The sequence below is a fragment of the Lipotes vexillifer genome, unplaced genomic scaffold (genome assembly GCF_000442215.2).
Source record: "Lipotes vexillifer unplaced genomic scaffold, Lipotes_vexillifer_v1.1 scaffold920, whole genome shotgun sequence".
Classification (NCBI taxonomy): domain Eukaryota; kingdom Metazoa; phylum Chordata; class Mammalia; order Artiodactyla; family Lipotidae; genus Lipotes; species Lipotes vexillifer.
This window is the reverse complement of record NW_006783413.1, coordinates 2343971-2369255: the sequence shown is the minus strand read 5'-3', so window position 1 is coordinate 2369255 and position 25285 is coordinate 2343971. Positions and strand designations below refer to the sequence as shown.

The 25285-nt window shown below is 48.9% G+C and overlaps 2 protein-coding genes across 2 annotated transcripts in view; one reads left to right on the top strand and one right to left on the bottom strand.

Annotated features, from left to right (window-relative positions):
• ZBTB5 (zinc finger and BTB domain containing 5) overlaps positions 1–12251 on the top strand; it is a 24726-nt gene extending 12475 nt beyond the window's left edge. Inside the window, exon 2 of the mRNA XM_007456005.1 lies at positions 9842–12251. Within this exon, the coding sequence (XP_007456067.1) occupies positions 9846–11876 (2031 nt within the window). The 5' untranslated portion in view covers positions 9842–9845 and the 3' untranslated portion in view covers positions 11877–12251. The remainder of the gene's footprint in view (positions 1–9841) is intronic.
• A 2873-nt stretch (positions 12252–15124) lies between these two features.
• GRHPR (glyoxylate and hydroxypyruvate reductase) lies at positions 15125–25011 on the bottom strand. The gene is made up of 9 exons (XM_007456004.1): positions 24874–25011; positions 22500–22630; positions 22027–22099; positions 21354–21470; positions 20179–20267; positions 18953–19057; positions 18048–18183; positions 16639–16769; positions 15125–15463 (listed from the first exon to the last, which is right to left on the bottom strand). Exons 1-9 carry the CDS (start codon positions 24954–24956, stop codon positions 15342–15344), a joined length of 987 nt encoding a protein of 328 aa, XP_007456066.1. The 5' UTR covers positions 24957–25011; the 3' UTR covers positions 15125–15341.
• Positions 25012–25285: the final 274 nt, after the last annotated feature.

Below are 25285 nucleotides of genomic sequence, written 5' to 3'. Positions count from 1 at the left end.
CACCCACCCTGCCGCGCCATGTGGCATGCGTGATTCTAGTTCCCCTACCAGGGATCAAACCCATGCCCCCTGCATTGGGAGCACCGAGTCTTAACCACTGGACCACCAGAGAAGTCCCAATATTTACAGTATTTAATTGCATTGCCTGGCATGTGATATAATAGCTATTTATCAATATTTAAAATTGCATTATAGGAAGCTTTCTATCCTAAAATGGTTTAAATAATATAGGAATTATCTTTTCCATAGCATTCAATAGATATTTCCTGTAAAACTACTTGGTGCTGGTGCCTCTTCAGGGGAGAAGTAATTCTTTGGCAGCTCTTTCTAATTGTGTGCGTGGCGGTGGGGACCAGTTACGGTCTCTTCAGGCTCTCTTTTTAGATTTTTAAAAAGAAATTTTACCAAAGATATATATGTAGTTTGCTAAGTACACATCACTTAAGGAATCAAATAGTTCCACAGATTTTTTTTTTAGTTCCACAGATTTTTAAGATGAATACTAGGCCCTGGCCTCCCTGCTCCCCATTTCTCTTCCTCAAGACTCCCACTTCCAACTTTTTTTTTTTTTTCTGGCGGTACACGGGCCTCTCACTGTTGTGGCCTCTCCCGTTGCAGAGCACAGGTTCCGGACGCACAGGCTCAGCAGCCATGGCTCACGGGCCCAGCCGCTCCGCGGCACATGGGATCCTCCCGGACCAGGGCACGAACTCGTGTCCCCTGCATTGGCAGGCGGACTGTCAACCACTGAGCCACCAGGGAAGCCCCCACTTTCAACTCTTAACTAATTCCTTGGATATTTATATACATATGTGAAAAGCCATGCTTGGAGCTTCTTAATTTTTCAGTTTAGGCATTATCTATTGACTTCCCCTTGGTTAGAGATAAGAATTTTGTTTTTTATGAGTTTGTTAATTTCTCATTATGATTCTACTGGTTTTGCTCTGTGCATTTCAATACACACTCCACATTCCTCCATCCCCCAGTATAGTTACAAATTTTCATTAGTTCAGTTATTCTCAAAGTATAGTCCAAGGACCCATAGGGACCTCTGAAAGTTTTTCAAGGAGGCTATGAGGTCAAAGCTATTTTCATATTGATATAAAGACTTACTTGCTTTTTTCACTTAATTCTTTCACGAGTGTACACTCGTGTATGATATTGCAAAATCCTGAATGCAGAAGCAAATATGAGAATCCAGCTATCTTCTGTTAATGCAAAAATGTAAAACAGTGCCACTCTTCTCATTATTTTTTTTTGGGGGGGTATAGTTATTTTTCATAAAAGTTAACATGTAATTGTTTATTTTTATTTTATTTTTTAAAAATTTATTTTTGGCTGCGTTGGGTCTTTTTTTTTAATTAATTGATTAATTGATTATTTATTTTTGGCTGTGTTGGGTCTTTGTTACTGCGCGCAGGCTTTCTCTTGTTGCGGTGTGTGGGCTTCTCATCGTGGTGGCTTCTCTTGTTGCAGAGCACGGGCTCTAGGTGTGCGGGCTCAGCAGTGTGGTGCACGGGCTTAGTTGTTCCATGGCATGTGGGATCTTCCCAGACCAGGGCTCAAACCCATGTCACCTGCATTGGCAGGCAGATTCTTAACCACTGCGCCACCAGGGAAGTGTCTGTCATTGTTTATTTTTATTTAAAAATTAATTAACAAATAAGTGGGGTTTTTTGTTTGTTTGTTTGTTTTTTGTGGTATGCGGGCCTCTCACTGTTGTGGCCTCTCCCACTGCAGAGCACAGGCTCCAGACGCGCAGGCTCAGCGGCCATGGCTCACGGGCCCAGCCACTTCGCGGCATGTGGGATCTTCCCAGACCAGGGCACGAACCCGTGTCCCCTGCATCGGCAGGCGGACTCTCAACCACTGTGCCACCAGGGAAGCCCCAAATAAGTGTTTTTAAATGTTCTGTTTTAAATTCCCTAGAGCTTTTAAAAATTTACCCTAGCTCCTCATAATAGCCTATGGAAGGGCTCAATAAATGCTAGTTGAAGATGTCTGCACTGCCAGTGCACGTGTACTGCAATACTAGCTCTTTGGCCTTCTGTTATTTTGGTTCTCTCGTTCACTTTCGGGATGATCACCTCTCGCCCAAAAAAGCTATGCATTTCCAAAGCCATTTACCCATCACATACATGGGGAGGGGCTCTAACTGTCAGAGGAATGTTACAGTGGCTGTTTGTCACTGGCAACTGTCCAGTCTTTTGAACACCCCCACCTTTCCATTTGGAGAGCCTGCAAATTGTGTGTCCCATTTCCCAAGGTAGAATCATCATTACAGGGCAGATGTGAGAACTAGGTTCCCTTGGTCGTAGGTACCTGAGTGGGGTCTGGATGCAGATGTGAGCAATATGGAACAATACTGAGCATTTAGAACTACTCTGTCCAATCCAGTAGACATTAAATTAATTAAAATTAAAGAAAATTAAAAGTTCATTTCCTCAGTCACACTAGCCACATTTCAAGTGCTCAGTAAACACATGTGACTAGTGGACAGCATAGCAATTATGCTGTTGATTTCTGTCATTGTAGGAAGTTGTATTGGACTGTGCTGGTCTAGAAGGTGCTAATGGCAGCTCTCTTCTGGGCAGCTAATCCAGAGCAGGATCCATGGAATGTAGAGGTAGTAGTGGCAGTAACGATTTCCACGATGTGGTTGGGTGCTCTGGGGGATTCCTGTATCACTCTCCCACCCTCCTGGAGATTTTGCGAGCTTCCTAACATCTTTTTACCATAAATCCCTTTCTCCTTAAATCAGTTGAGCAGACTGATTGTATCCAGTTAAGGGCTCTGACTTATCCTGAAGTGTTTTCTGACACTCTGGATATATCGGAAGGAGCAGTTGAATAATCTAATTGGCCAGTTTTATGGCTAAAATTAGCTTTTATATTAGTGGATTTGATTTCTGTTGCTAATCTAAATGATCATAAATTGACAGATTAAATGATATTAAGATGAAAGAATATTGCCATTAAGGAGAAATTAGTTTGGAGTTATGTCTAAACAGATAATTCAACAATTACTAACTTAGAGAATAAGTGTTTCTCCAGGTTTTGATGATCATCTCTAATGTCACCATTTAGTTTCACAACTTCCAGGCCCCCTTAAGAAGAAAGGAATCCTTAGCCTTTGTACTGCCCTGACAATAAGGCATAGCGGGACATTCCAGGCATCCCTAAAGTGTTTGGAGAAGAGCCTGGAGAGCTTGAGTTGATCTCAAGGACTGTGTCAGGGCATCTAGTGTAGGGCTGACAAGCTCTAGGAAGACAGGAAGTTATATGAACTGTTTACCTATTTTGCAACATTATTTAAACCTCTGTTTTTGTTGGGGTCATGTTTAGCTACCTCAGTAGTCTCTTCTCATAGGTTTCTGGGCCCTGGGAATCTCCTCAAAATGGTGCTTTTGAGACCACAATTTCCTTGCTACTTACGCCCTTTCTATAGAAAGGGGGATTGAATATTAGGAGTTTGACATTTTAGTGAATGACCTTCTGTGGAGAAGAGTGGTAGTTTCTCTTATACTCAAGATAACTGACATTACAAAAAATAAGGAGGCTACTTTTCCTAAGATGATCATATTTCTGCTGCTTGTTGAAGAAGGGCATTGGACAGAATGCCCATTTAATGCTGCATTAAAATACCATTTATTTGGGAAGTTAGTCTTTTATGTTCCTCTCATCTGTTAAGTCAGAATAGTAAGCCCTACCTGACAAGGTTGTTTTGGAGATTAGAGATAATATAAATAAAAAGTACTTAACACACACACACACAAAAGTACTTAACACAATGACTAGCACATAGAAGACTCTCTAACAGTAGTCACTATTGTTTTATTATTACTACTACTGTCAGCACTGCAACAGTTCTACAACATTGGTTCCAGTCTCCACAGTAGCAGAGAAAGCAATAAACTCAGTGCCTGGTGCTGCTTGCTTTAACCTAACAAGGCTCCAGTTGACATGGTCTCTTAGTTCTCAGAGTGACTCTGAGGCTGGTACAGCTTCCTGAGACAACTCCTTGTTTTATTTCTTTTGTTTCTTGAACCAGAATGTTTCTTCCCTATTACCGCTATAAAATAATCACCTCCTTGGAACTTGACACTTACTACTATACGTGTTTACTTTCCAAGTCAGGAGCTATAGACTTGTGAGCAATAATTGCATTTTGTCTAGTCTCCCCAGAGCCTTGAGCTCTGTGGTCCCTGGTTGATTGGGTGGGGTCAGGGGCGCATGTGCTGCTGCTTGCCATTGTTGGCCCTTCACTCCTAGCAGGGAATCTTGATAAAGCAAGAAGGGGGCAGCAGGAAAGTACGTGTTTTAGTGATGTATTTTGTTGTTGGAAACTCTTCAAAGGCTGAGAAAACACAGGAGGTAAAAGAATAGGACAATACGTGGCCCCTGCTTTGAGGCATTTTACCATCCATTTGTAACTTTCCAGGTACAGCAAAGGCCTGTGCTTAATACTCTCAGTTGGCACTGTAGATCTTTGGTTTTTATGGATTTAGAGTTTGTCATTTTTGTTATTTCCCAGGGATCTCAAAGTTGTGTGTTCTGTGGTCACTTGTCATTTCACTCAGTCATGACTTGGCCTGCTCTGTAGGGCTGGGCCACTAAAGCAAGTGGGCAAGCCTGGTGTGCAGCTTGGCATACATGTGGCCTTCTGCTTGCAGTAATCCTTGTGAAGTGCCATAATGGTACTTGTGAATTTGGAGATGTGCAAAGATCTCAGGGTGTATGCCTTTAAAATGTCAAGGATCTACCATGTTTTGTTTTGTTTTTTTTGCGGTACACGGGCCTCTCACTGTTGTGGCCTCTCCCGTTGCGGACCACAGGCTCCGGACGCACAGGCTTAGCGGCCATGGCTTACGGGCCCAGCTGCTCCGTGACATGTGGGATCTTCCCGGACCGGGGCACGAACCCATGTCCCCTGCATTGGCAGGCGGACTCTCAACCACTGCGCCACCAGGGAAGCCCTACCATGTATTTTAAAATTTCATTTAATATTGGGAATTCCCTGGTGGTCCAGTGGTTAGGACTTTGTGCTTTTACTGCTGAGGGCGTGGGTTGAATCCCTGGTCAGGGAACTAAGATCCCACAAGCCATGTGGTGTGGCAAAAAAAATAAACAAAAAAAACCCCCAAAAAATCATTTTATAAAAGTTAATATATGTATGTATTTATATTTTAGAAGCCACATAGTTCCATTAGGTTTAGAGCTAAAAAAAAAAAAGCAGTCTTCTGTCCCCCGTTTTTCCCCTCCAAATTCCCCCTCCTTACAGGCAGCCACTTTCACTTGTTTTAGTTGTTTCGTCTGCTACTGCCTTCTGTATTTCCAAACAGCGTTCTTATATTACTATTTCTTGAGGTAGTATTTCAGACAGCATTTCTTGACTAATAGGGAAGGTGAGAATTTAACTTTCTTACACCACTTCTTCTCTGCCTCCCCCACACACACGTATTGGCCTTCCCTTACCCTTCCAGTATCTCAAATTTGGCTCTGTGTTCACATTATTATGACTCTGTAAACAAAACACATAGGGTACGGCAACTAAACAACCATATATTCTTCCTGGAGTTAATAACTGTCCCATTTAAAATTCTTCTTGGGCTTCCCTGGTGGCGCAGTGGTTGAGAGTCTGCCTGCCGATGCAGGGGACATGGGTTCGTGCCCCGGTCCAGGAAGATCCCACATGCCGCAGAGCGGCTAGGCCCGTGAGCCATGGCCGCTGAGCCTGCGCGTCCAGAGCCTGTGCACCGCAACGGGAGAGGCCAAAACAGAGGCCCACGCACCGCAAAAAAATAAAATAAAATAAAATTCTTCTTGTTTTTTTATGACCTATCTTCACATTTTCATGGAACTGTTAACTTCTTAGCGCTCTCAACTATGTCATGTGATCTCTCCATTCCTTTTTTCCCTTGGGGAACTCCTTGGAGTCCCTCATCTTCCTGCTCCAGTCTGCTCCCCAGTCCTGCTGCCTAGCTCTCATTTTGGGCTTCAGCATCATCTTTCAAATTCTCTTTGCCTGTTTTCTAGGATGGGTCTGCAATTCCTATATTCTTCATCTTCCTTTTCTTGGTTTATTCCCAGCTTCCTGAAGCACAGGTTTAATAGCTTCCTGAGAAGGGATGTGTGGGAGGTAGACTTTTGGGTTCTTGCTTGTCTGGAAAATGCCGTAGTCTCCCCTCATAATTGATGTTTGGCTGGGTATGGTCTAAGTTGGAAGTAATTTTCTCGGAGAATTTTAAAGAACCTTTTACCTTCCAGTATTGCTTTTGAGAAGTCTAATGCCCATTTTATTCCTGATTCTTTGTTAACTCCCCCCACTTCAGACTTTCCAGATCTTTATCCCAGGTGTTTTAAAATGTCACTGTAATGAGCCAGGTGTGGGGATTTGTTCATTCATATTGCTGAGCACTTGGTGGACCTTTTTAGTGTGAATAAGTAACTTCTTCAGTTCTGAGAATTATTCTTTGTTGTTTATCATTCTCCCCACTTTCTGTCTTTTCTCTTTTTGTGTTCAGACTTTGGGCTTCATTAGTTAATTCTTTTTTTCTCTTGTTCATTCACTTTTATTTCTCCTTTGCCTTGTCTGTGACATTTCCTCAGCCATATTATCTTCCAACCCTTCTAGTAACTTAAAATTTTTTTTGCAGTTTTAAACTTCCAATAATTTTTTTGTTTCTGGAATATTTCTTTTCAAAAAAAATTAAAAACATTCTCTTCTTGTTTCATGGATATCATATCTTAGCTCTCTGAGGATGTTAATTATAGGTGTTTTTCGCCCTTAGTTCTGTTTCTTCCAGGTGCCTTTTTGTTTGTTTGTTTAGGGCTCTGTCTTTCATGTTGTTGCCAAAATCTTGGCTGTCTGTGCACCGATGCTGTATAGAAATACTGAGACAGTTATGGAGGAGAAAGAAAGAGTGGTTTTATTTCTTTGCCAGGCGAAGAGGGAACACAGTAGGCTAGCACGCAAGAACTGTGCTCCCCTCCCTGGGGAATAGGGAGAGGTCTTATAGTCGGGGCTCATGGTCAGGGGTATGCAATAAGGACGAAGGCAGTAACAGTCATGCATTCTTCTTCTGCAGAGTTTCAAAAGGATGGGGCTGCTGACAAGATTAGGATGTGTGCAGGGTCTCAGATGGTCTCCTAATCTTCTCCGGTCCCTTTAATCTTGCCTCAGGTGGTTTCTTGCCCGCTCCTCCCTGATGAGCAACTGTTCGAATCTGCCCTTTGGAACTCAGGGAAGGTCATGGAGGCTGGAGTTTTGCCTACAAGAAATGGGGGACAAAAAAGCCTCTGTGCCTGGGAGCCCCATAGGGCCGCACTCGGTTTCAGTGTTAGGGATTTTTCCCCTCCAGTTTGTGGTGCTTCTACCTGACTGATTGGAAGCTGAGTGAATGGGCCTTGAGGACTGGTGGGCTTCACTGTAGGGAAGTTTGATGGGGACCCAAGTGGTCTGTTGGAGGGATTCCCTGGGTACTTGAACCCTGGGCTGCTAGTCTTCTATTGGTGGATGGGGTGGGTGGAATGTCTTACCTTCTAGTGAGGACTTTATGCTCCAGTTGTGGGTGTAGCAGCTCATCCCAGCCTCGTGTCCTGAGTACAGTTTCTCCAGTTCAGCCACCCGAGCCCAACAGGGGACTGCTGGCTTCTTTCCCGAAGAGGCTTTCCACACCCCCTCCACCAACCCATCAGAGGCAGGCGCCCTTTCTTTGTCTCCTGTAGCACCTTGTACTTCCTACCACAGCACTTGCAATACTTTATTGTATTTGAATGTTGATTAGTCTGTCACTCCTGAGGGCAGAGATGGATCTGTCTCGTTGATCATTTTATCTCTAATGCCAGGCACGACTGTCTTTCTGCATGTGTTTGTATCCTGGGGTGTAACCATTAGATTCTGCCTCCCCCCCTCCCAGAGGACCAGAGGTTCCTTCGCTGGAGAGGATAAAACAGGGTTTTAAACTTTGTGGCTCCTTCAGCTTCTACAGAGTCTGTGGGCAGAAGGCACTGAGCAGCGCCACTTCGGGGGTTATTGACCCTATTTTCTAACCACACAATGAGAGTGTGTCATGAGTACTAGTCAAGGAGTTAGACTTTGAATCAGCAGTCCTGTAGTTCCTAGGAAGTGTAGCAGTTTCTTAGGAGAGGACAAGCAAGTTCTTCTTTCTGATGAGTCCAAGAGATGAAAATATACAGATATGTAATGATTCCAAACTCAGCTTTGGAAAGTGATCCACCCATAGTCCATGCGGTCTCTTCTTTATTCCCTTTTTTAATATTAACATTTATAAAAAATTTCAAATGTACAAAAAATAAGCTTTTGAAGCAAATGCTAGACATCATGTCATTTCACCTGTATGTTATCTCTTTAAAAACTACTCTTTTGAAAAAAAAAAATCAGAATGCCATTATCACACCTAAGGGGGAGAAAAACCTAGTAATTCCGTAGTATCATCAAAGATACATGTGATGTTCTAAGCAGTCGGTTGGGTTGGCTGTATAGAAGCCCTACAGGTGAAAATGGAGTCTGAGCAGATGGTTTTGGAGCTTGTTCATCTCTTTTCTTTCTCCTTTTTTTTTTGAAGTTTAATTTATTGAGCTTTATTGAGGTCTATGTACATACCATAAAATTCCTTAAGTGTACAGTTCAAATATTTTTAGAGAATTTGATGTGTAATCATCATACCCCAATTTTAGAACATTTCCATCATGCCCCCAGAAGTCCCTCTTCCCACTTGCAGTCCTGCCCCGAGCCCAACCCCAGTCCCAGAAAACCACTGATCTACTCTCTGTCTCTATAGCTTTTCCTTTTCTGTGCCACAGGTGTGGAACGTCCATTAGATTGTTTTTTTTTATCAAATAGACTTCCAGCCAGTCCCCTTGTCTTGACATCATCTTCACTCCACTTCCCCTGGCACCTTGGCAGCCAGTTCTGAGCCTCTGGGTGGGTGGGGGCTTATATATGTCAGGTTGTTTTAGCCACTGCCAGTTTATGATTCAGCTTTCTAGGCATACTAAGTTAGTCAGCATGTATTCGTTTACCTGCTCATCAGCTTCCAAAATGCTATTGATATTTCTTTCCCATTCTTTTTTCCCTTGTGGGTTTTTACCTTTAAAACAACAACAAAACCAAAAAACTTTAGGGGTGGAGAGGGTAAATGCATGAGTGCAATCTACTACCATCTATAACTGGAAATCTTCCCCACTAATATTGATTTGCCCTTTTTATTTATTTAAGGTTGCTAAAAGATTCTGTTTATAATTTCTTGGAGTTTATTTATTGTCCTCAGGGAGTGCAGAACTCTGACTTCTCAGGTATAGGTAGATGTTGCATCACCCACACACTGGTCTTTTCTAACATGGACCCTAAGTGTTAAAAGTGGGTCATGTAAGGGTGAAGGGGAGGCTGTAAACAGCCAGTAGCTGATCTGTGTGTGTGTGCAGGCTTCCAGGGCTGTTAGCCGAATCAGCATTTGCTCCTTATTGAACAGGTGTTTAGTCTGCGTGCCCACCATCAGAAACATCACGAGCTTTGGAAGGTCCAAGCTTGGCCATTCATGCCTCCCTCTTTTTTTTAAGATTTTTTTTTTTTGATGTGGACCATTTTTTGTGTTTATTGAATTTGTTACATTGCTTCTGTATTTTGTTTTGGTTTTTGGATGTGAGGCACGTGGGATCTTAGCCCCCCGACCAGGGATCGAACCCACACCCGCTGCATTGGAAGGCAAAGTCTTAACCACTGGACCGCCAGGGAAGTCCCCATGCCTCTCTTGTCATCACACCCTCTGTGCCCTTTGACTTAAGCTCTTCTGCATCTTAACATTTTCTTTTTTTTATAGGATCATGGATTTTCCTGGCCACTTTGAACAGATCTTCCAGCAGCTGAACTACCAGAGACTTCACGGCCAGCTCTGTGATTGTGTCATTGTAGTGGGGAACAGACATTTCAAAGCCCACCGCTCGGTACTGGCAGCATGCAGTACACATTTCCGAGCCCTGTTCTCTGTGGCAGAGGGAGATCAGACCATGAACATGATCCAGTTGGATAGCGAGGTAGTGACAGCGGAGGCCTTTGCCGCACTGATTGACATGATGTATACCTCCACCCTCATGCTGGGGGAGAGCAATGTTATGGATGTCTTATTGGCAGCCTCTCACCTGCACTTGAACTCTGTTGTTAAGGCATGTAAACATTACCTAACGACAAGGACGCTGCCCATGTCTCCCCCCAGCGAGCGCGTTCAGGAGCAGAGTGCCCGCATGCAGCGCTCCTTTATGCTGCAGCAGCTGGGACTGAGCATCGTGAGCTCAGCCCTCAATTCCAGCCAGAGTGGTGAGGAGCAGCCGGCCCCCATGAGCTCCTCGATGCGCAGTAACCTGGAGCAGCGGACACCCTTCCCCATGAGACGCCTGCATAAGCGCAAGCAGTCTGCAGAGGAGCGGGCCAGACAGCGGCTCCGACCCACCCTGGATGAGTCTGCCATCTCCGACGTTACGCCAGAGAATGGGCCGGGGGTTCATTCTCGGGAGGAGTTCTTTTCACCAGATTCTCTGAAGATCGTGGATAACCCTAAAGCTGACGGGATGACCGACACCCAGGACGACAGTGCCATCATATTTGACCGGCCCTTTGGTGCTCAAGAAGATGCCCAGGTGCCCAGCCAGTCCGACAACAGCACTGGCAACGTGACCCAGCTCTCCATGGCCTCCCGCGCCACTCAGGTCGAGGCTAGTTTTGAGCAGGAAGCCACACCTGAGAAAAGTGGTTTTCAGTGCGAAAACCCTGAGGCTGGCCTTGGTGAGAAGGAGCACATGAGAGTGGTGGTTAAATCTGAGCCCCTGAGCTCTCCTGAGCCTCAGGATGAAGTGAGCGATGTGACCTCCCAAGCGGAAGGCAGCGAATCGGTGGAGGTGGAGGGAGTGGTGGTCAGTGCCGAGAAGATAGACCTCAGCCCCGAGAGTAGCGACCGGAGTTTTTCAGATCCCCAGTCTAGCACTGACCGGGTAGGAGACATCCATATTTTGGAAGTCACAAATAACCTAGAACATAAATCCACTTTTAGCATTTCAAATTTTCTTAACAAGAGCAGAGGAAGTAACTTTAGTGCTAACCAGAACAATGACGATAATATCCCAAACACCACTAGTGACTGCAGGCTGGAGGGGGAGGCCCCTTATTTGTTGAGTCCAGAGGCTGGGCCTGCAGGCGGGCCCTCCTCAGCCCCTGGCTCTCACATGGAGAACCCGTTCAGCGAGCCCACAGATGCCCACTTCGTCAGGCCTATGCAGGAAGTGATGGGCCTGCCATGTGTGCAGACCTCAGGCTACCAAGGAGGAGAACAGTTTGGGATGGATTTTTCCAGGTCTGGTTTGGGGTTGCATTCCTCCTTCTCCAGGGTAATGATGAGCTCCCCTAGAGGTGGAGCCAGTAACTTTCCATACTACCGCCGCATAGCTCCCAAAATGCCAGTGGTAACGTCAGTCAGGAGCTCACAGATCCCAGAGAACTCTGCCAGTTCCCAGCTAATGATGAACGCGGCCACATCCTCATTTGAAAATGGCCACCCTTCGCAGCCCGGCCCCCCCCAGTTGACGAGGGCATCTGCTGACGTCCTGTCAAAGTGCAAGAAGGCCTTATCGGAGCACAACGTCTTAGTCGTAGAGGGGGCTCGCAAGTATGCCTGCAAAATCTGCTGCAAGACTTTCCTGACCTTGACAGATTGCAAGAAGCACATCCGTGTTCACACAGGTGAAAAACCCTATGCCTGCCTCAAGTGCGGCAAGAGGTTCAGTCAGTCCAGCCACCTGTACAAACACTCGAAGACCACTTGCCTGCGCTGGCAGAGCAGCAACCTTCCCAGCACTTTGCTCTAACCCGACCTCTTGAGATAATGCTGAGGCCAGTATCAGGACCTAAACTAGTCTCTTTTGGTTGGTGGTTAATGCCATTGGGTTTGAGGCTTCAGGCTGCAAATGGCTCATGCAAATTTCGATGACTAATAAGTGGAGAATTAATAGGTGTAGTGCTTGTACTGCTACATTTCTGAGTGAAATGTATGCTTTCAGAGAAGGGATCCAATCCCTGAAACCAAGTACTTCCTTAGGGTTGAGTAATGCAGTCAGAAAGTAGTTTGGAATCGATGTCATTAAAAGTGGCACATTTGACAATTAAAAATTGAAGTGCAAAAAAAGTTTTTTTAGCAATTTTTGTAAAACTCTGAAGCATTTAATTAAATTTCCTATATACCTTCTGATGAGATTATATACCTGTACAGTGATGCAAGATAAACTTATGTGTAACCAGTGGCAACTTTGTGCCTGTCTAAAATGAAGGCCCTTGAGGACATGCCTGTCTGCCAAAAATGCTTTAAAGTTTATCATGAGCTAGTCCTAGGCTTCAGGAAATACTGTATTTTTTATTTTTGTCTGATTTGCAGTCACAGACACTGCACTTTGATGGTGCTGACACTGGGTCCAGAGCGAGCATTCTCTGGACTATTAGGTGTATATATACTTTTGAAAACATCACTGTTTGTTACATAGATGTTTTAACAATTTTTCCTGGTTTTAAAAACAAAGTTGTAAAAGGAGTATGTACTTATAGGGAGCAACAAGTAAGGTATTGTTTCTGTATGTGCTGTTTTAGCAGTATTTTAACCAACTTGTATTACATATGTTACAGTTCCACGTTTGGAAGTCAGAAAAGAGCTAGTGTTTTGTCTTTGTTCTGATGGTGTGGAGTCCTGTTTAGTGAGATCTTTTATGGCGCATTTACCCTTTGTTCCGTGCAGATTTCGGGGGCTGGTGCAGCCTGACACATCTCACCCAACGACAAACCCGTTGTCTGCTTCAATTCTTCACATTCATGCCACATATGGCATCTTTCCCGGGCCTAGATTACTGTTTCCAGGTAAAAACTAACCAAAAGTGAAATCAACCCCCCTCCATCGTGGGTTTTATTACTGTTCTATACTATCGTTTTAAAGTACAGACCCTGAACTTTTGTTGTTGCCCCAACCCAATACTGAATGTTTGAAATCCAAATGCAGCAGTATTCATGGGTAAATATAAGTGGGTTGGGCAGCCCAGAGCATAGAAGTCACCAAGCAGCATCTGAGACAGTTTGAGGAGACATCTGGGTGACTGCCCTGGGCCTCCCTGGACCCCACTGCTTCTCTTCCCCAGCCCCACCTGTGGTCTTCTGACCCTGTGCCATCGGGGCTCTTGGCAGCAGCTGTCAGGCTGAGCCCTGGCTCATGAGCTTCCAGGGGAAAAGCACAGGTTAATGTGTCTCTATAGAGCTCATGAAGTCAGTTTAATTCATGCATGAACATGAGTTCATTTTTTATACAGCTTTTTTAGACACAAGCCATTGTGCATAATTGAGTGAAATCCTTCAGTTCTTACCTTTGTTTAGAAAGAAAGGTAATCCGCGAGTGTTTTCTCCTCTTAATCTAGTGTACGCAGTTACGCATCTGTCTGTGGATAAACTTAACAATGTTCATTGCTTAGCATCTCCTATGAACTGATTCCCAGGGAGGAAAACCAAAAGGGAAACCTCTGATTCCTCTCCTTTCAGATGTGGGGGAGACGGCTGGAGGCTGTGGGATCACCTGTGAGGTTCAGCTGTGTGTGGCGAATTGTTAGCAGTCATGCTCTGACTTGATGTGAGGAGGCTCCACATCCACCCCTCTGTGGGGACCAGTAACTCGTGAAATTAACCCTGGGAGGCAGGTGGGTCAGCGTGGAGAACAAGAGAGGCCCTGCCTGGCTTGGGAAGAGGAATCGGTGGCACCCGGAGAGCAGTGGCAACCCTCTTCCCCTTCCACCTTGAGGAGGAGGTGCCAGGAAGCCACCCCCTCACCTGAGCTCCAGCTTAAGTGGACTTGCTTCGGGGCCTATCTCTGACACACCGGCTGGAGCCCTGCCTCTTCCACTGCTAAGTGGAATCTGGAATCTCTCATCTACCTCTTAGTCAATCAGTTCCTACATGTGAGAAGCAAGCCTGTGAGCCAGGTCCTCGTACATGCTGTAGCACTTAAAAAATAATTCAGAGGTTCCCTGGAAAACCAGTCCCAGGGTTCCCACAAATTGGTAGTTTCTACCTGAATTTTAACTGGTATTGGGTACCTGGATTTGATTGGTTAGCCTTAATTATAGCTTGGCATAATCACTTCCGGTGACCAAATCATAAGGTTCTATCAGGGCACCTGAGTCAGTGGTGCTATGCTGGTCAAAATTTGAGGCTTTGAAATAAAAAATTTGTCGTATTCATGCCTCTAACTAATTATGTGTTCTTTTCTTCGCCTTTAGGTTTTTAAGGTTGAAATAAAAAAGTGAAGTAGTATTGCTTTCTCTGCTGACCCTGCTGTGACCAGTACTTTGTTTTAAAACCAAAATTCCTAGAAAATACTCTCATGCTGTGGTTAATAACAATTATTGGTCATCAGTCCCTCGTGCTTTCCCTGAGCTTTGTCTCTGAGCTATGGACAAGGGTGATGTGTTCTCACCACAGTTTTACTCCTAGTGGGCCTGCCAAATCTTGCGCTTTCTGCCGCTCCCTTACGTGCCTCCCAGGGTGAAGACTCCACTCTCCAGTCTGGCTCAGCTGCGGTGAAGAACTGGAGCCCAGGTCCCTCAGCAGGAGCAGGGCTTTGGCAGTGCTGGTGGCCTGGCCTTAGGAGGACTGAGGTGATTAGAAAAGGGCATTCACCTGGGGAGTGAGGAGATGGACACGCGGGACAAAATATGAAGGTGCTGAAACTAATTTTAAAATAAAAATTAAGAAACCCACCTACCTTGATTAGTCTTGACCAAAAAATGAGTATTGTGACCATTCCTAGTTCTTTTTGCCATGTGTGTTTAATTTGTCCGATGGTCTAGGGAGCAGGTCCAGTTGCCGCGGTCACCAATGGGCTGTGGTTGTCCTGTCCTCAGTGAGGGACACTTGAAGGCATTTTAGCAGAGGATGAGGGGTAAGGTGGTTTGGACAGGGTCTAATAATTAAAATGCGTGGGGATGGGGGTGGGAAGCAGAACCTGCCATCACTAGAGGCCCTGATTTAGAAAATGTAAGCAGATGCTCTTGTCCTCAGCTTCTCCCAGTTACACGCCCAGGTGGTCTCTCAGAGAATTATTTAATAGAATTACACACTTTGGGCTCAGATGCTTCCAACCACAAAAGTGGGAGCACATCCATTAGCACCAGTCTTCCCTCCACAGAATCAGTACACATCAAACTTTTTTCTTTGGCTCCCATCCTGTGGGTCCAATCAAGCCTGGGCGCATCTGACAGAATCCCGGGGCCGTTTGCCTCCTAGCCTCAGTGTCTCCCGTGTGGCTACAGCTTGAGTTCACTGGGCATCAGCTCCCCTCTCAGGCCAGCCAGCAAGTTGTTAGCTGCCAACAAGGACATGGTGTTTCGGGTTCTGTGGGTGGCACTGCCAATGTGGGGCAGGATCACTGGAAAGAAGAGGAAGAAAGGGAAATGAGGAGGGTGGTTCAGAAGCCTTAACTCGGGCCCTTTTTTCATGGCTAGGATGTGCCAATAAAAAGATTTGCCTTCCCTCGTCTCACTAAGCACTCTATTTCCCCAGGGCTACCGAAACCCAGACGCAAGGGTGACAAGAATTATGTATCCTGAACACAAGAATGTCAGGGCTAGAAGGAGTCTTGGAGCCTGTCTAGACGCAGCCCTTCAAATATCAGATGGTGAAACTAGGTGATGCCCTGGGCTTCTGATCTCCCGAAATAACTACATGAAAGGCTGGACAGCGCAGCTGCTTCTGGCCCCACTGCAGAACAAGTGAGGTCACTCGTCCCTAAAGCACACCTTTCAAAAGCAGTACCCAGTACCGAGCTAAAGGCCCAGGGCTTGGGGGGATGGGAGATCTCCCAGCTCCGGGCAGCAGCCTGGCCATCACAGCCAATGTTCCTCTCAGACGGGCACGGGGGCGGGGATGGTAGAGCTTCCAAGGGCTCCAATAATGGGAGCATTCACTGTGGGGAAGGCAGCTATGGCCCTTCTCTTTGGTTTTCCCTTCCAGAATGTAAGTAAAGGACAGGGACTGGCCCAGACAACCTGAGGCCCCTTCCACTCGGTTATATATTAGTCTGGAGGCAGAAACCACACCAGCTAGCTGAATAGAGAGACCGTAATATAAAGAACTGTTAACGGTAACTGAGGAGTCTAAAGAGTAATGCTAAGTAAGTGGTTCTCACAGTGCTCCCCGGCCAAGGGGCAGCAGCAGCGTGGGAGACATTAGGAGCACATTCTCAGGCCTCATCCCTGAGGCAGAAGCATGGGGGGGCCCGGCACCATGTGTTTGATCAGTCCCTGCAGGTGACCGATGAACAAAAAAGTTTGAGAACCACTGCACTAAGGTGTCACGGGCTGAGATGCCAGACGCATCTACCTCCCCGGGGGCTAGGGGACAGGGAAAAGCGTATGACTGTTAAAACTTAGCCTGAGAAAGGGCGTTTGGAGCTGCGACTCCCACCTCTGGCGGCTGTGGCTTGTGTCTCTGGGGGCACAGTGCTTAACCTGAGTGTTGGGAGAACTGCAAGCTGGCTTCACAAGCCGTGGTGGGAAGGAACTGGGGCCGGGTGAAGTGTTGCTGGTAAAGCGCAGTTCTTACCGCAGTTTTTCAGGGTCAGGAGAGGGTGGTCTGTAGGCAGTGGTTCTGGGGTTGTCACGTCCAGTCCAGCAGCTGCAATCTGACCACTGGCCAGGGCCTGGTACAGGTCGTCCTGGTCCACCACTTCTCCCCTGAGAATGACAGTGTGATGTGGGTGCCCCAAAGCTCCCTCTACCCAGGTCGCCTTTAGGGCAGAACCACCCAGAGAACGAATTTTCCCATCAACCTGGCACTTGGCACTAACTTTCAAAGCAGTAAGCCTTATAGTATACTTATTTATAGTTTGTACAGTAATACAGAGAACCCCAGCCTGACACTTTCGAGCTGTGTGACCTTGGGCAAGTGTCTCAAATTCTCTGTGCCTCAGGGTCCTCCTCTGTATGATAAGGAGACTACCTAACGCCCAGGAGTGCTAGGAGGATCAAAGCTTACTTACAAGCACCAGTACATGAACGGGACCCAGAGCCTGCGTGTGTGTTGGGCTCCCGACCACCGGCTGACAAGCACTGCAGCCAAGTGTCAGGCACCTGCCCAACTTCAGGCAGAGACCTGAGGATACACCCAACTACATCCATCCAAGTGAGCAGACATCCTTCCCATCAATGAACCACTGGAGTAGAGATCTGGTTTGCTAAAGACTTCACATTGTGCACTCAACGATACTCGTGCAGCAATAAATAACCCAGTGCCCTGAAGTAATGGGTACGTGACGGAAGCAACGACACTGTTGGCATCAGTGCGAGCCCTGTGTTCCTGCATGTTCACTCCACCCCAAAGGCACCCCCTTTGCAGCTAAACGTCAGTAACTACAGGCACCTCTGGGGTGGATGAGCCCTTGGAGTCCCCTCCCATTGCCCATCTTTGCCTCCAAAATGATTTAAGTGGGTTCAAAGGGCACTAGCTAAGAAGGGGTTGGAGTGGCAGAGAGGGAAGGTCTGCCCCCATAACATGCTCAGTGGCCTAAAGGCACCCTGGGGACATTTTGAGGACCCAAGACAACCTGGGTTTTGGGTCTGTCTGCCCAGGAGCATGAGGGTTCAAGCTGTCATTGACTCACACAGACCCAGGCTCAGCATCATGAAGGTCGGCCTCCAAAGGGCTGTAAAGAACATTAAGGCCACCCCTTTGTGGTTAGAGGTACAGGGTAACCTGGTAACTTGCTGCCATGGTGCCTTCGCTTTCTGAGCAAGGCCAAGGGTACTGCTGGGAACCAGACAGGCCAGGCCCTGCTCTGAGCATCTGGGACATGCTCTGGGGCCTGTACTGTATTTCTGAGTTGTCTGGTTGATTGGTTTATCAAGGGCAGTAAGCTCAGCCTGAGTCTCACTGACAGCCCATGGGAAAGAAAAACCTCAGGTCACAGCAACAGGGACAGCCCCTCTCTAGGCTTGCCTGGTGACCCAGGATACCTGCTGATGTTGACAAACACGGCCGTTTTCTTCATCTGCTGGAAGAAGTCCTTGTTGCAGAGCCCCCTGGTTGCAGGTGTTAAGGAGCAGGCCACGACGATGAAATCAGACTCAGCGGCCAGCTGCTGGGTGGACACTACGGGAGGGCAGGGCTGTGCTGTGTCCCAGGTTAGGGACAGCAAGAGGGTGGGAACCTTGACCATTCCTCCCTCCGCCCATAATGGAAACTCCCAAGATGCTTCCTGAAGGTCTTGTCTCTACCTGGAGAACTCTAATAACCACACAAAGTCAACAGACACTCGTGGGATCCTGGTGTGTTCTATCATTCAGCCAGCCAGCCCCCTGCTCTAAAGGTGGGGAAACTCAGGCCAGAGAGGGGCAGGAGCTTATTCAAGGTCACACAATGGGATCTGGACCACTCTGGCTTTCACCACCTTCAAGGCCCAATGTGCCAAGGGGGTGGAGTGGCTGCAATCCAGCCTGCCCTCTGCTCAACACGCTGTGTGCCTGCCAGGGAGCTGGATCCACCCGGACACAGGCTGGCGGGTAAGCGCTCACCAGTTTATTAAGGAACCTGCGTGAAAGTTCCCAGCAATTCCTTATATATGTCACCATCCCTGCTGCTCTGTTTGTACATGGACAATGGTCATAAAAGACCCTGCAAGACAGGAGACCTGGAGTCCCTCTGGCATTGAGGGTACTCACTGTGTGGCCTGGGTGAGGCCCTTTGCTCCCTGAATGGGCCTGTGTGTGCAGGGGCAGGGAGGTCAGACAACACCTAAGGCACACCACAGACACCGTGGAGCTCCTGCATCCTGCCCCAAAGTGCTGCCGTTACAGCAAACACAGAGAACCATCCAGCCAAGCACAGGTGGGGTTCCTGTGGAAATCGAGGTTTTACTTACCAAACTCTGCCTGGAATTCTTCTGCTTCCTGAGGCCTGGGCTGGCGCCCTGTGTAAAGCAATCTCTGGACACCGAATGGTTTCAGACACCGAGCAATGGCCTGGCCTGGAGGCAAGGAGTCAGAGTCAGCGCTTGTTCCCAGTCCCTCAGAGGGCAGGGCAGCACCCAGCAGCTCCAGAGAGCGGGAGCCGCTGGGGGAAGGGTGGGGAGGCCCTTCCCAACATTAACCACTCCTGCCACACTGTACCCAGCCCCCCTGCCAACCCACACTGCCCTCAGGGGTCCGTGTGATAGTCCTTCAGGGATCTGAAGGCAGCACCACAGCTCTTGTGTGGCTGTGACTGACTTGTGCTGTCCTCACACGGTGCTGGCCATCTTGAGGGCCATCTGCTAGCCTTCCCTGAGCACTGGATCTGGCAGCCCAGCAGAGGTCTGAGCACACGGTCCCCTTCCTCCTTCTGGACCCTCTGCTTCTGGTGGTGCACCCACAGACCCCACCCGACTTTCTGGTGGCACTGCCCAACTGCCGACTCACCCCGACCCTGACCCTTTGCACACACACTGCTGCCGGGACAGGCTTGAGCAGCTGGAATTTCAGACGCAGAGCACGTCCCAAAGCTGCTGGCTTCCTCCAAGCAGCCCTCTAGTGTGGGAGGCAGGGCTGCTGGCTGGCCGGACAATTTATGCACCCCTCCCGTCCTCACCCTCACCTCTGCACCAGGCAGGGTGCCAGAGAACCACCAGCCTATGCCAGGCTTCTCCAGCGCTGGGGGCCACTGGAAGAAAAGTAGCTCTGCCCCGCCTCAGCATCACAGGTAAGCTCTGTCCACTGGACCCTCTGGTTCCTGAATTAAGGCTTTAGGAGTCAGATGCCTTCCAGAACCCAGGCCTGGGGCAGCATGGGCTCTCCCACAGTAAACCCCTCCTAAAAGTCCCAACCCTGCAGCTATCATCACTTTCATCTGTCCTGTATGCAGCTATAATCATAAAGAACCCTAGCTCTTACAAGTTGCTTCTATCACCTAGTGAGTTCTTAAGGAACTCCTTATTTTATTTTTTGGCCTGTGTTTTACGATGCTGTGTCTTCTCGCTAGAGGTATCCCTACTGCACCCAGGTATGGTGACTCTTTCCAAAGAAGGATTGTCAGCATCTGGACACAGGATGCCAGAGACTCAAACCAAGACGTGAGAGCCAGGGTGACAATCTGGGTAGATGGGAGCCTCACCTATGCGCCCCAGCCCGATGATGCCAACGGTGCTCTGTGTGAGGCCGTAGCCACACATCCACAGGGGCTTCCACGAGGTCCAGCCGCCGCTGCAGGGAGAGAGAGGGACGGGTTGGAGGCTCTGGTCTCGGGCAAAGATGAGGGCCGCTGTGCAGACCCCGTGGTGCAAGGGACAGGCCCAGCCCTCCAGTCAAGGATTGAGAGGAGCATGCGTTACCCCTACAGCCACTGGGTGCTGCTGATAAGCAGCGTGACTGACTCTTCCTTTAAAGCCACTGGGGACACAGAATCCGAAGGCTGGAAGGGGCCTTACAGGTTCTCCCCCGCATTTTGCAGACAGGAATACTGAGACAAGAAAGGGCAATCTATGTGAGGTCACACAGCCAGGGCAGAGCAGCAGGTTGCAAACCCAGGATGTAGGATTCTAAAAACAGTATTCTCAGTGCTCCAGGGAAGCCACAGGCCCACCCCTGTTGCCTTGGGTGGACAGGGGAATAGAGCCTGTCTTGAGTAACCTAGAGCCTTCTGAGTCACAGAAGGGTGAGAGTGTCTAGTCAGCCCCATGCAGCCTCTGTCCCTGCCACATCCCCACCTCAAACCCCCTCTCCCAGTACACATTCTCTGAGAGCCTGCATCTGCACGCCTCCTGGCCTTTGCTCAAGCCAGTCCCCGCACCTGGAGTACCTTTCCCAACTCTGGATGTACAGACCCACATCTCTGATCCGAAACCCTCAGGCCAGAATTTTTAAATTTTCAGATTTTAGGAAGGTGTTAAGGTACATATGCTGTATTCTACATAACACCCTCAACAGCATCTGGGGTGGCACCCGTATCAAGCACATTGGTGTATCTGCAGGGAAATGAAACAACCTTCAGTTTCCAGAGCCTTTTGGATTCCCACATGATGGTGCACAGGGCCCTCTAAGGGCTCAGGAGGACACCCACCGGCTACCACTTCCACGCAGCCTTCCCTGATCCACGTTCCTCCCCCACAATTTCCCTTCACACCCTGCTTATTTCAGCTCTGCTGTGCATTTTAGTATCATGCCTGAGTCTGTCCCCCCTCATTAGTTGGGGCACAGCCGGGACAGGATCACCTCTGGTCCAGGGTGACACTGGGTGCTCAAGTACTAGCTGCTGAGCAGAGTCGACTCCCCTGCCAAGTATTCACTCACTTCTTCACCTCCTCGATGGCCTCAGGCAACCGGCGACAGGTGGTGAGCAGCAGGGAGATGGCGAGTTCAGCTGTGGCATCTGTCAGGACATCTGGGGTGTAGCCCACACGGATCCCACTACGAATCAAAGATTTGGTGGTAACACTGGCCTCAAGCACCTTCACCAATTTCTACTGCTGGGACATTGCCGTGACGCAGCTTTGTTCCCTCTTTGCGCTGCCTATCAGGAAGCTCAGAGCTGTAAGTGAGCACTCAGGAATAGCCAGCCCTCATTCCCATCTTGATTATCTCCCATTTTGAGAAGGATATAAGATGGAAGATCAGGGTCCAAAGTCTGGAGCCAGTAACTACTTAACTTTTCTGAACTTCCTCATCTAAAGAGGGAAATAATAATACTTGCCTCTTCTACTTGAAGGGGTTGTTGGGGTCAAAAACAAAATGAATGAATGTGAAAGGGTGTCACCTGGACATTGTTACCCACTGCTTCTGACTGCTCGGCCTTACCTTAACTAATGTGTGCACACATGAGCAGATTTTATCATCAGCTACCTTAAGTTTTCACTGAATGGTCAAAGAATATGAAGAAAAAAATAAATACTCAGCTCCTCTTTTTTCCTCTCTGGTAGTCACCCCTCACTCCAGGCCCTGCTTCCAGAGCCCAAGCTGCATTTACCGCTTCTTGATTTCATCCAAAGCCAAGTGGTCGACACCCACGGACATTGTGCTGATGACTTTGAGATTGGCTCCTGTTGGGCAGAAAAAGCATTGTTTCTATCTTTCCTCATGGGATTCAAGGCCCTCCTACATACTATAGACAGGTCCAGAAAAGGCAGGGCCCTGCTCAAGGTCATAAAGCAAGGCTGAGCAGAGCTGGACAAGGGCCCCGGGCCCTGGCTCTCCTCCACACTATGGTCTTTGCCCTCCTAAGGCCTCCCTCTGGGGACTCACCACCAGGAGAGAGGGGCAAAGTGTGTGCCAGATGGAACTGCGCACAACTGCCCCCTCTGGCCCAGGTCCGCAGTGAATGCCCTCAGAGCTCAGAGGGGTCACTGAAGACCTGCTCGGGAACCAGCAGCAGCAGGCTGATGTGTCCACCAGGGCCAAGACACCCTTGGAACCCTCCCCGGGCCTGCCCAGTGCACACACCTGCGGCGTCCAGGAGCTTCTTGTCTATGCGGTCAGAGAGGAGGCAGAGCAGGCCATGGGCCCCGGCCACGCCCCGTTCCAGGTCCTTGCTGGGGATGGGCTCATCAGAATCCCACTGCTCCACCTCACAGCTGAAGGCAAAGGAAAGACAGCTCAGAAGTGCGGGAGCCCCGCAGGTGTCCCCAGGCCCCCAAAGCCCCTCCAGCCCCCTGCAGACCCCTCTCAGAGTGGGAAACATTGTCTTCTGCTTGCTCTGGCCTCAAGCTGCCTGGGGCTGGCTGAGGCGAGTCAAGGTCAGGTGTGGGTGGCCTCAGAACTGTCCTGAGGGTGAAGGGCTGTCACAGACCACAGCTCTCTGACAAGGACTGAAAGGGGCCTAAAGTGAAAGGAGAAAGTCACGGAGACGGCTCTCAGCTCAACACAAGGAAGCGCTTTCTTACCCCTACAGGAGGCCTCACAGATAGTGAGCTCCCGGGCCTGGGCTGCCTATTGTTGGGAAGGCCAGTGGCGGGAAATCAGATGGGGCTTGATTTCCCTGTCCAGTTGCACATCCTCTCCTATGAGTCCATGAAATGAAAAACCCTTGTTCTTGACTTGGTACTTGGACAAGATCAAAGCAGTTCAACATGGAGGAGTTTCAGGGGGCACTTCCATGGTGGCTGGTGGGCACGGGGCATGTTTCCCCGTGGTGCTGCCCAACCTCCCAGCCCTTGACATTTTTTTTATCACTTAAAAAATTACTTTTATTATTATTTTTTAACATCTTTAATGGGGTATAATTGCTTCACAATGGTGTGAGTTTCTGCTCTATAACAAAGTGAATCAGCTATACATATACATATGTTCCCATATCTCTTCCCTCTTGCGTCTCCCTCCCTCCCTCCCTCCCTATCCCACCCCTCCAGGCGGTCACAAAGCACCCAGCTGATATCCCTGCGCCATGCGGCTGCTTCCCACCAGCCACCCACCCTGCGTTTGTTAGTGTATATATGTCCATGCCTCTCTCGCCCTGTCACAGCTCACCCATCCCCCTCCGCATATCCTCAAGTCCGTTCTCCAGTAGGTCTGTGTCTTTATTCCTGTCTTACCCCTAGGTTCTTCATGACATTTTTTTTCTTAAATTCCATATATATGTGTTAGCATACGGTATTTGTCTTTCTCTTTCTGACTTACTTCACTCTGTATGACAGACTCTAGGTCTATCCACCTCATTACAAATAGCTCAATTTCGTTTCTTTTTATCCAGCCCTTGACATTTAATTCTGTGCAGCCAACACGTATGGAGCATCTACATGCGCAAGACACAGAGCTGCTGGCACTTCCCAGAATTCCCCGCCGCAGCACCTCCACGCCTAAGCCCCAGGCACAGGCTTCCTTTCACCCTCCTTTCATGGTGGCACAGCGCTATAGCAGTATGAGCTGCTGCCATTAGTGCCCTTGTTGTTTTTGCCCTCCCCTCTTCCCCCCTCAATGCTTGGTACATGGCAAGTCCTCAGCAAAGGTTTTATTGCATTGAATGAAATGAACAAATCTCATTTTCCCCTTGCACTGGTCTCTGAGGCTGGGTTCCACCTTCTCCCTGCCTGATATGGGCAGTGCAAACATGCATAATGCAGGGCTCAGACTGCAGCTGACAGAGCAAAGTTCACATCCCAGCTGTGCCACATACAGTCACTGGGGAAAGTACTTAACCTCTCCCAGTTTTCTCTGTAAAGTGGGAATTACTGAACCGACTTCACAGTACTGAAGGATTAAGAGTTTACGTATATAAAGCACCTGGCAAGGCTGACCTGCAGGGTTCAATTTAAGAAATGCTACCAGAGGCCCCCTGCCAACTGTCCAAACGGACCAGGTAATCCAGTGACTACCAAGGTCCCTGACCTGGCCAAGTGACCACAGAGTGTAAAAGATTAACAGCCTGTCCCTTGTGTCATGGGCCGTCTTTCCCTCTCCCCAGGGCCTCCAGCCCTTTCCCCCACCCACACTGCAAGGGCCAGGGGAGCTGCGGGTCCCAGCGTCACTGCAACGGGCCTGGAGAAAGCTGGGCCCCAGAGAACTTTCTCTAAGCTTCCCCAAACTCCAAAACCGTCCTGGCCAGGCACAGGTTGGAAAGTTCGGCCAAGGCCCAAGCGCAGGATCCCGGATCTGACGCCACGGACCGCGCCGTCCGCCCAACCAAAAATAACTAACTGGGCCTCGGGAGGCCTACCCCGACCCGCCCGGAGACGCTGAGCCAGCCAGCGTACTGGGTGCCCGAGGTCCCGGAGCGGCGCCTGGGGCTCTGCAGCCCCTTCCCGCGATGCCACCCGCAGAACTCGCGCCAGGAGGGCGGGGACTCGGCGCGCGGAGCGGTGCAGGGGCGCGGGGCTCTTACTCTGCGGCCCGGGCGAGCGCGGCGCTGCCCTCGGTGGGGATCCTGCGCGTCACAAACACCTTCATGAGTCGCACAGGCCACATTCACCTTCCAGCCGCCGGATACTCGGCCGGACCCCGCGGGCGGAAGCAGTCCGGGAGGGGGGCGGGCCCTCGGGAGGGCCGGGCCCGGAGCAGGAGGGGCGGGGGTGCGGGCTGGCGCCGGGGGCGGGGGCAGAGAGGGGGCGTGTGGGGTTGCAGCTGTGCTGTGAGCGAGTGGCAGTGACGGTGTGTCTGTGTGGGGGTAACTGGGGCTCCGCGTGTACGCCTTGTGCCTGTGCGTGTGTGTCTGTGTGTGTGTGTGTGTGTGAGATCAAGCCTTAATGAAACTGAGACTGGTTCTGGGGCTGGTGCCAGGCTCGTACCCTTGGCCT

Excerpts from the sequence above, each read along its gene's own strand:
- GRHPR (XM_007456004.1), bottom strand. The coding sequence starts at position 24,956 with ATGTGGCCTGTGCGACTCATGAAGGTGTTTGTGACGCGCAGGATCCCC. Across the intron at positions 22,631-24,873 it reads GCGCTCGCCCGGGCCGCAGA|CTGTGAGGTGGAGCAGTGGG; the intron begins GTAAGAGCCCCG and ends CTTTGCCTTCAG. Across the intron at positions 22,100-22,499 it reads GAAGCTCCTGGACGCCGCAG|GAGCCAATCTCAAAGTCATC; the intron begins GTGTGTGCACTG and ends TCTGCCCAACAG.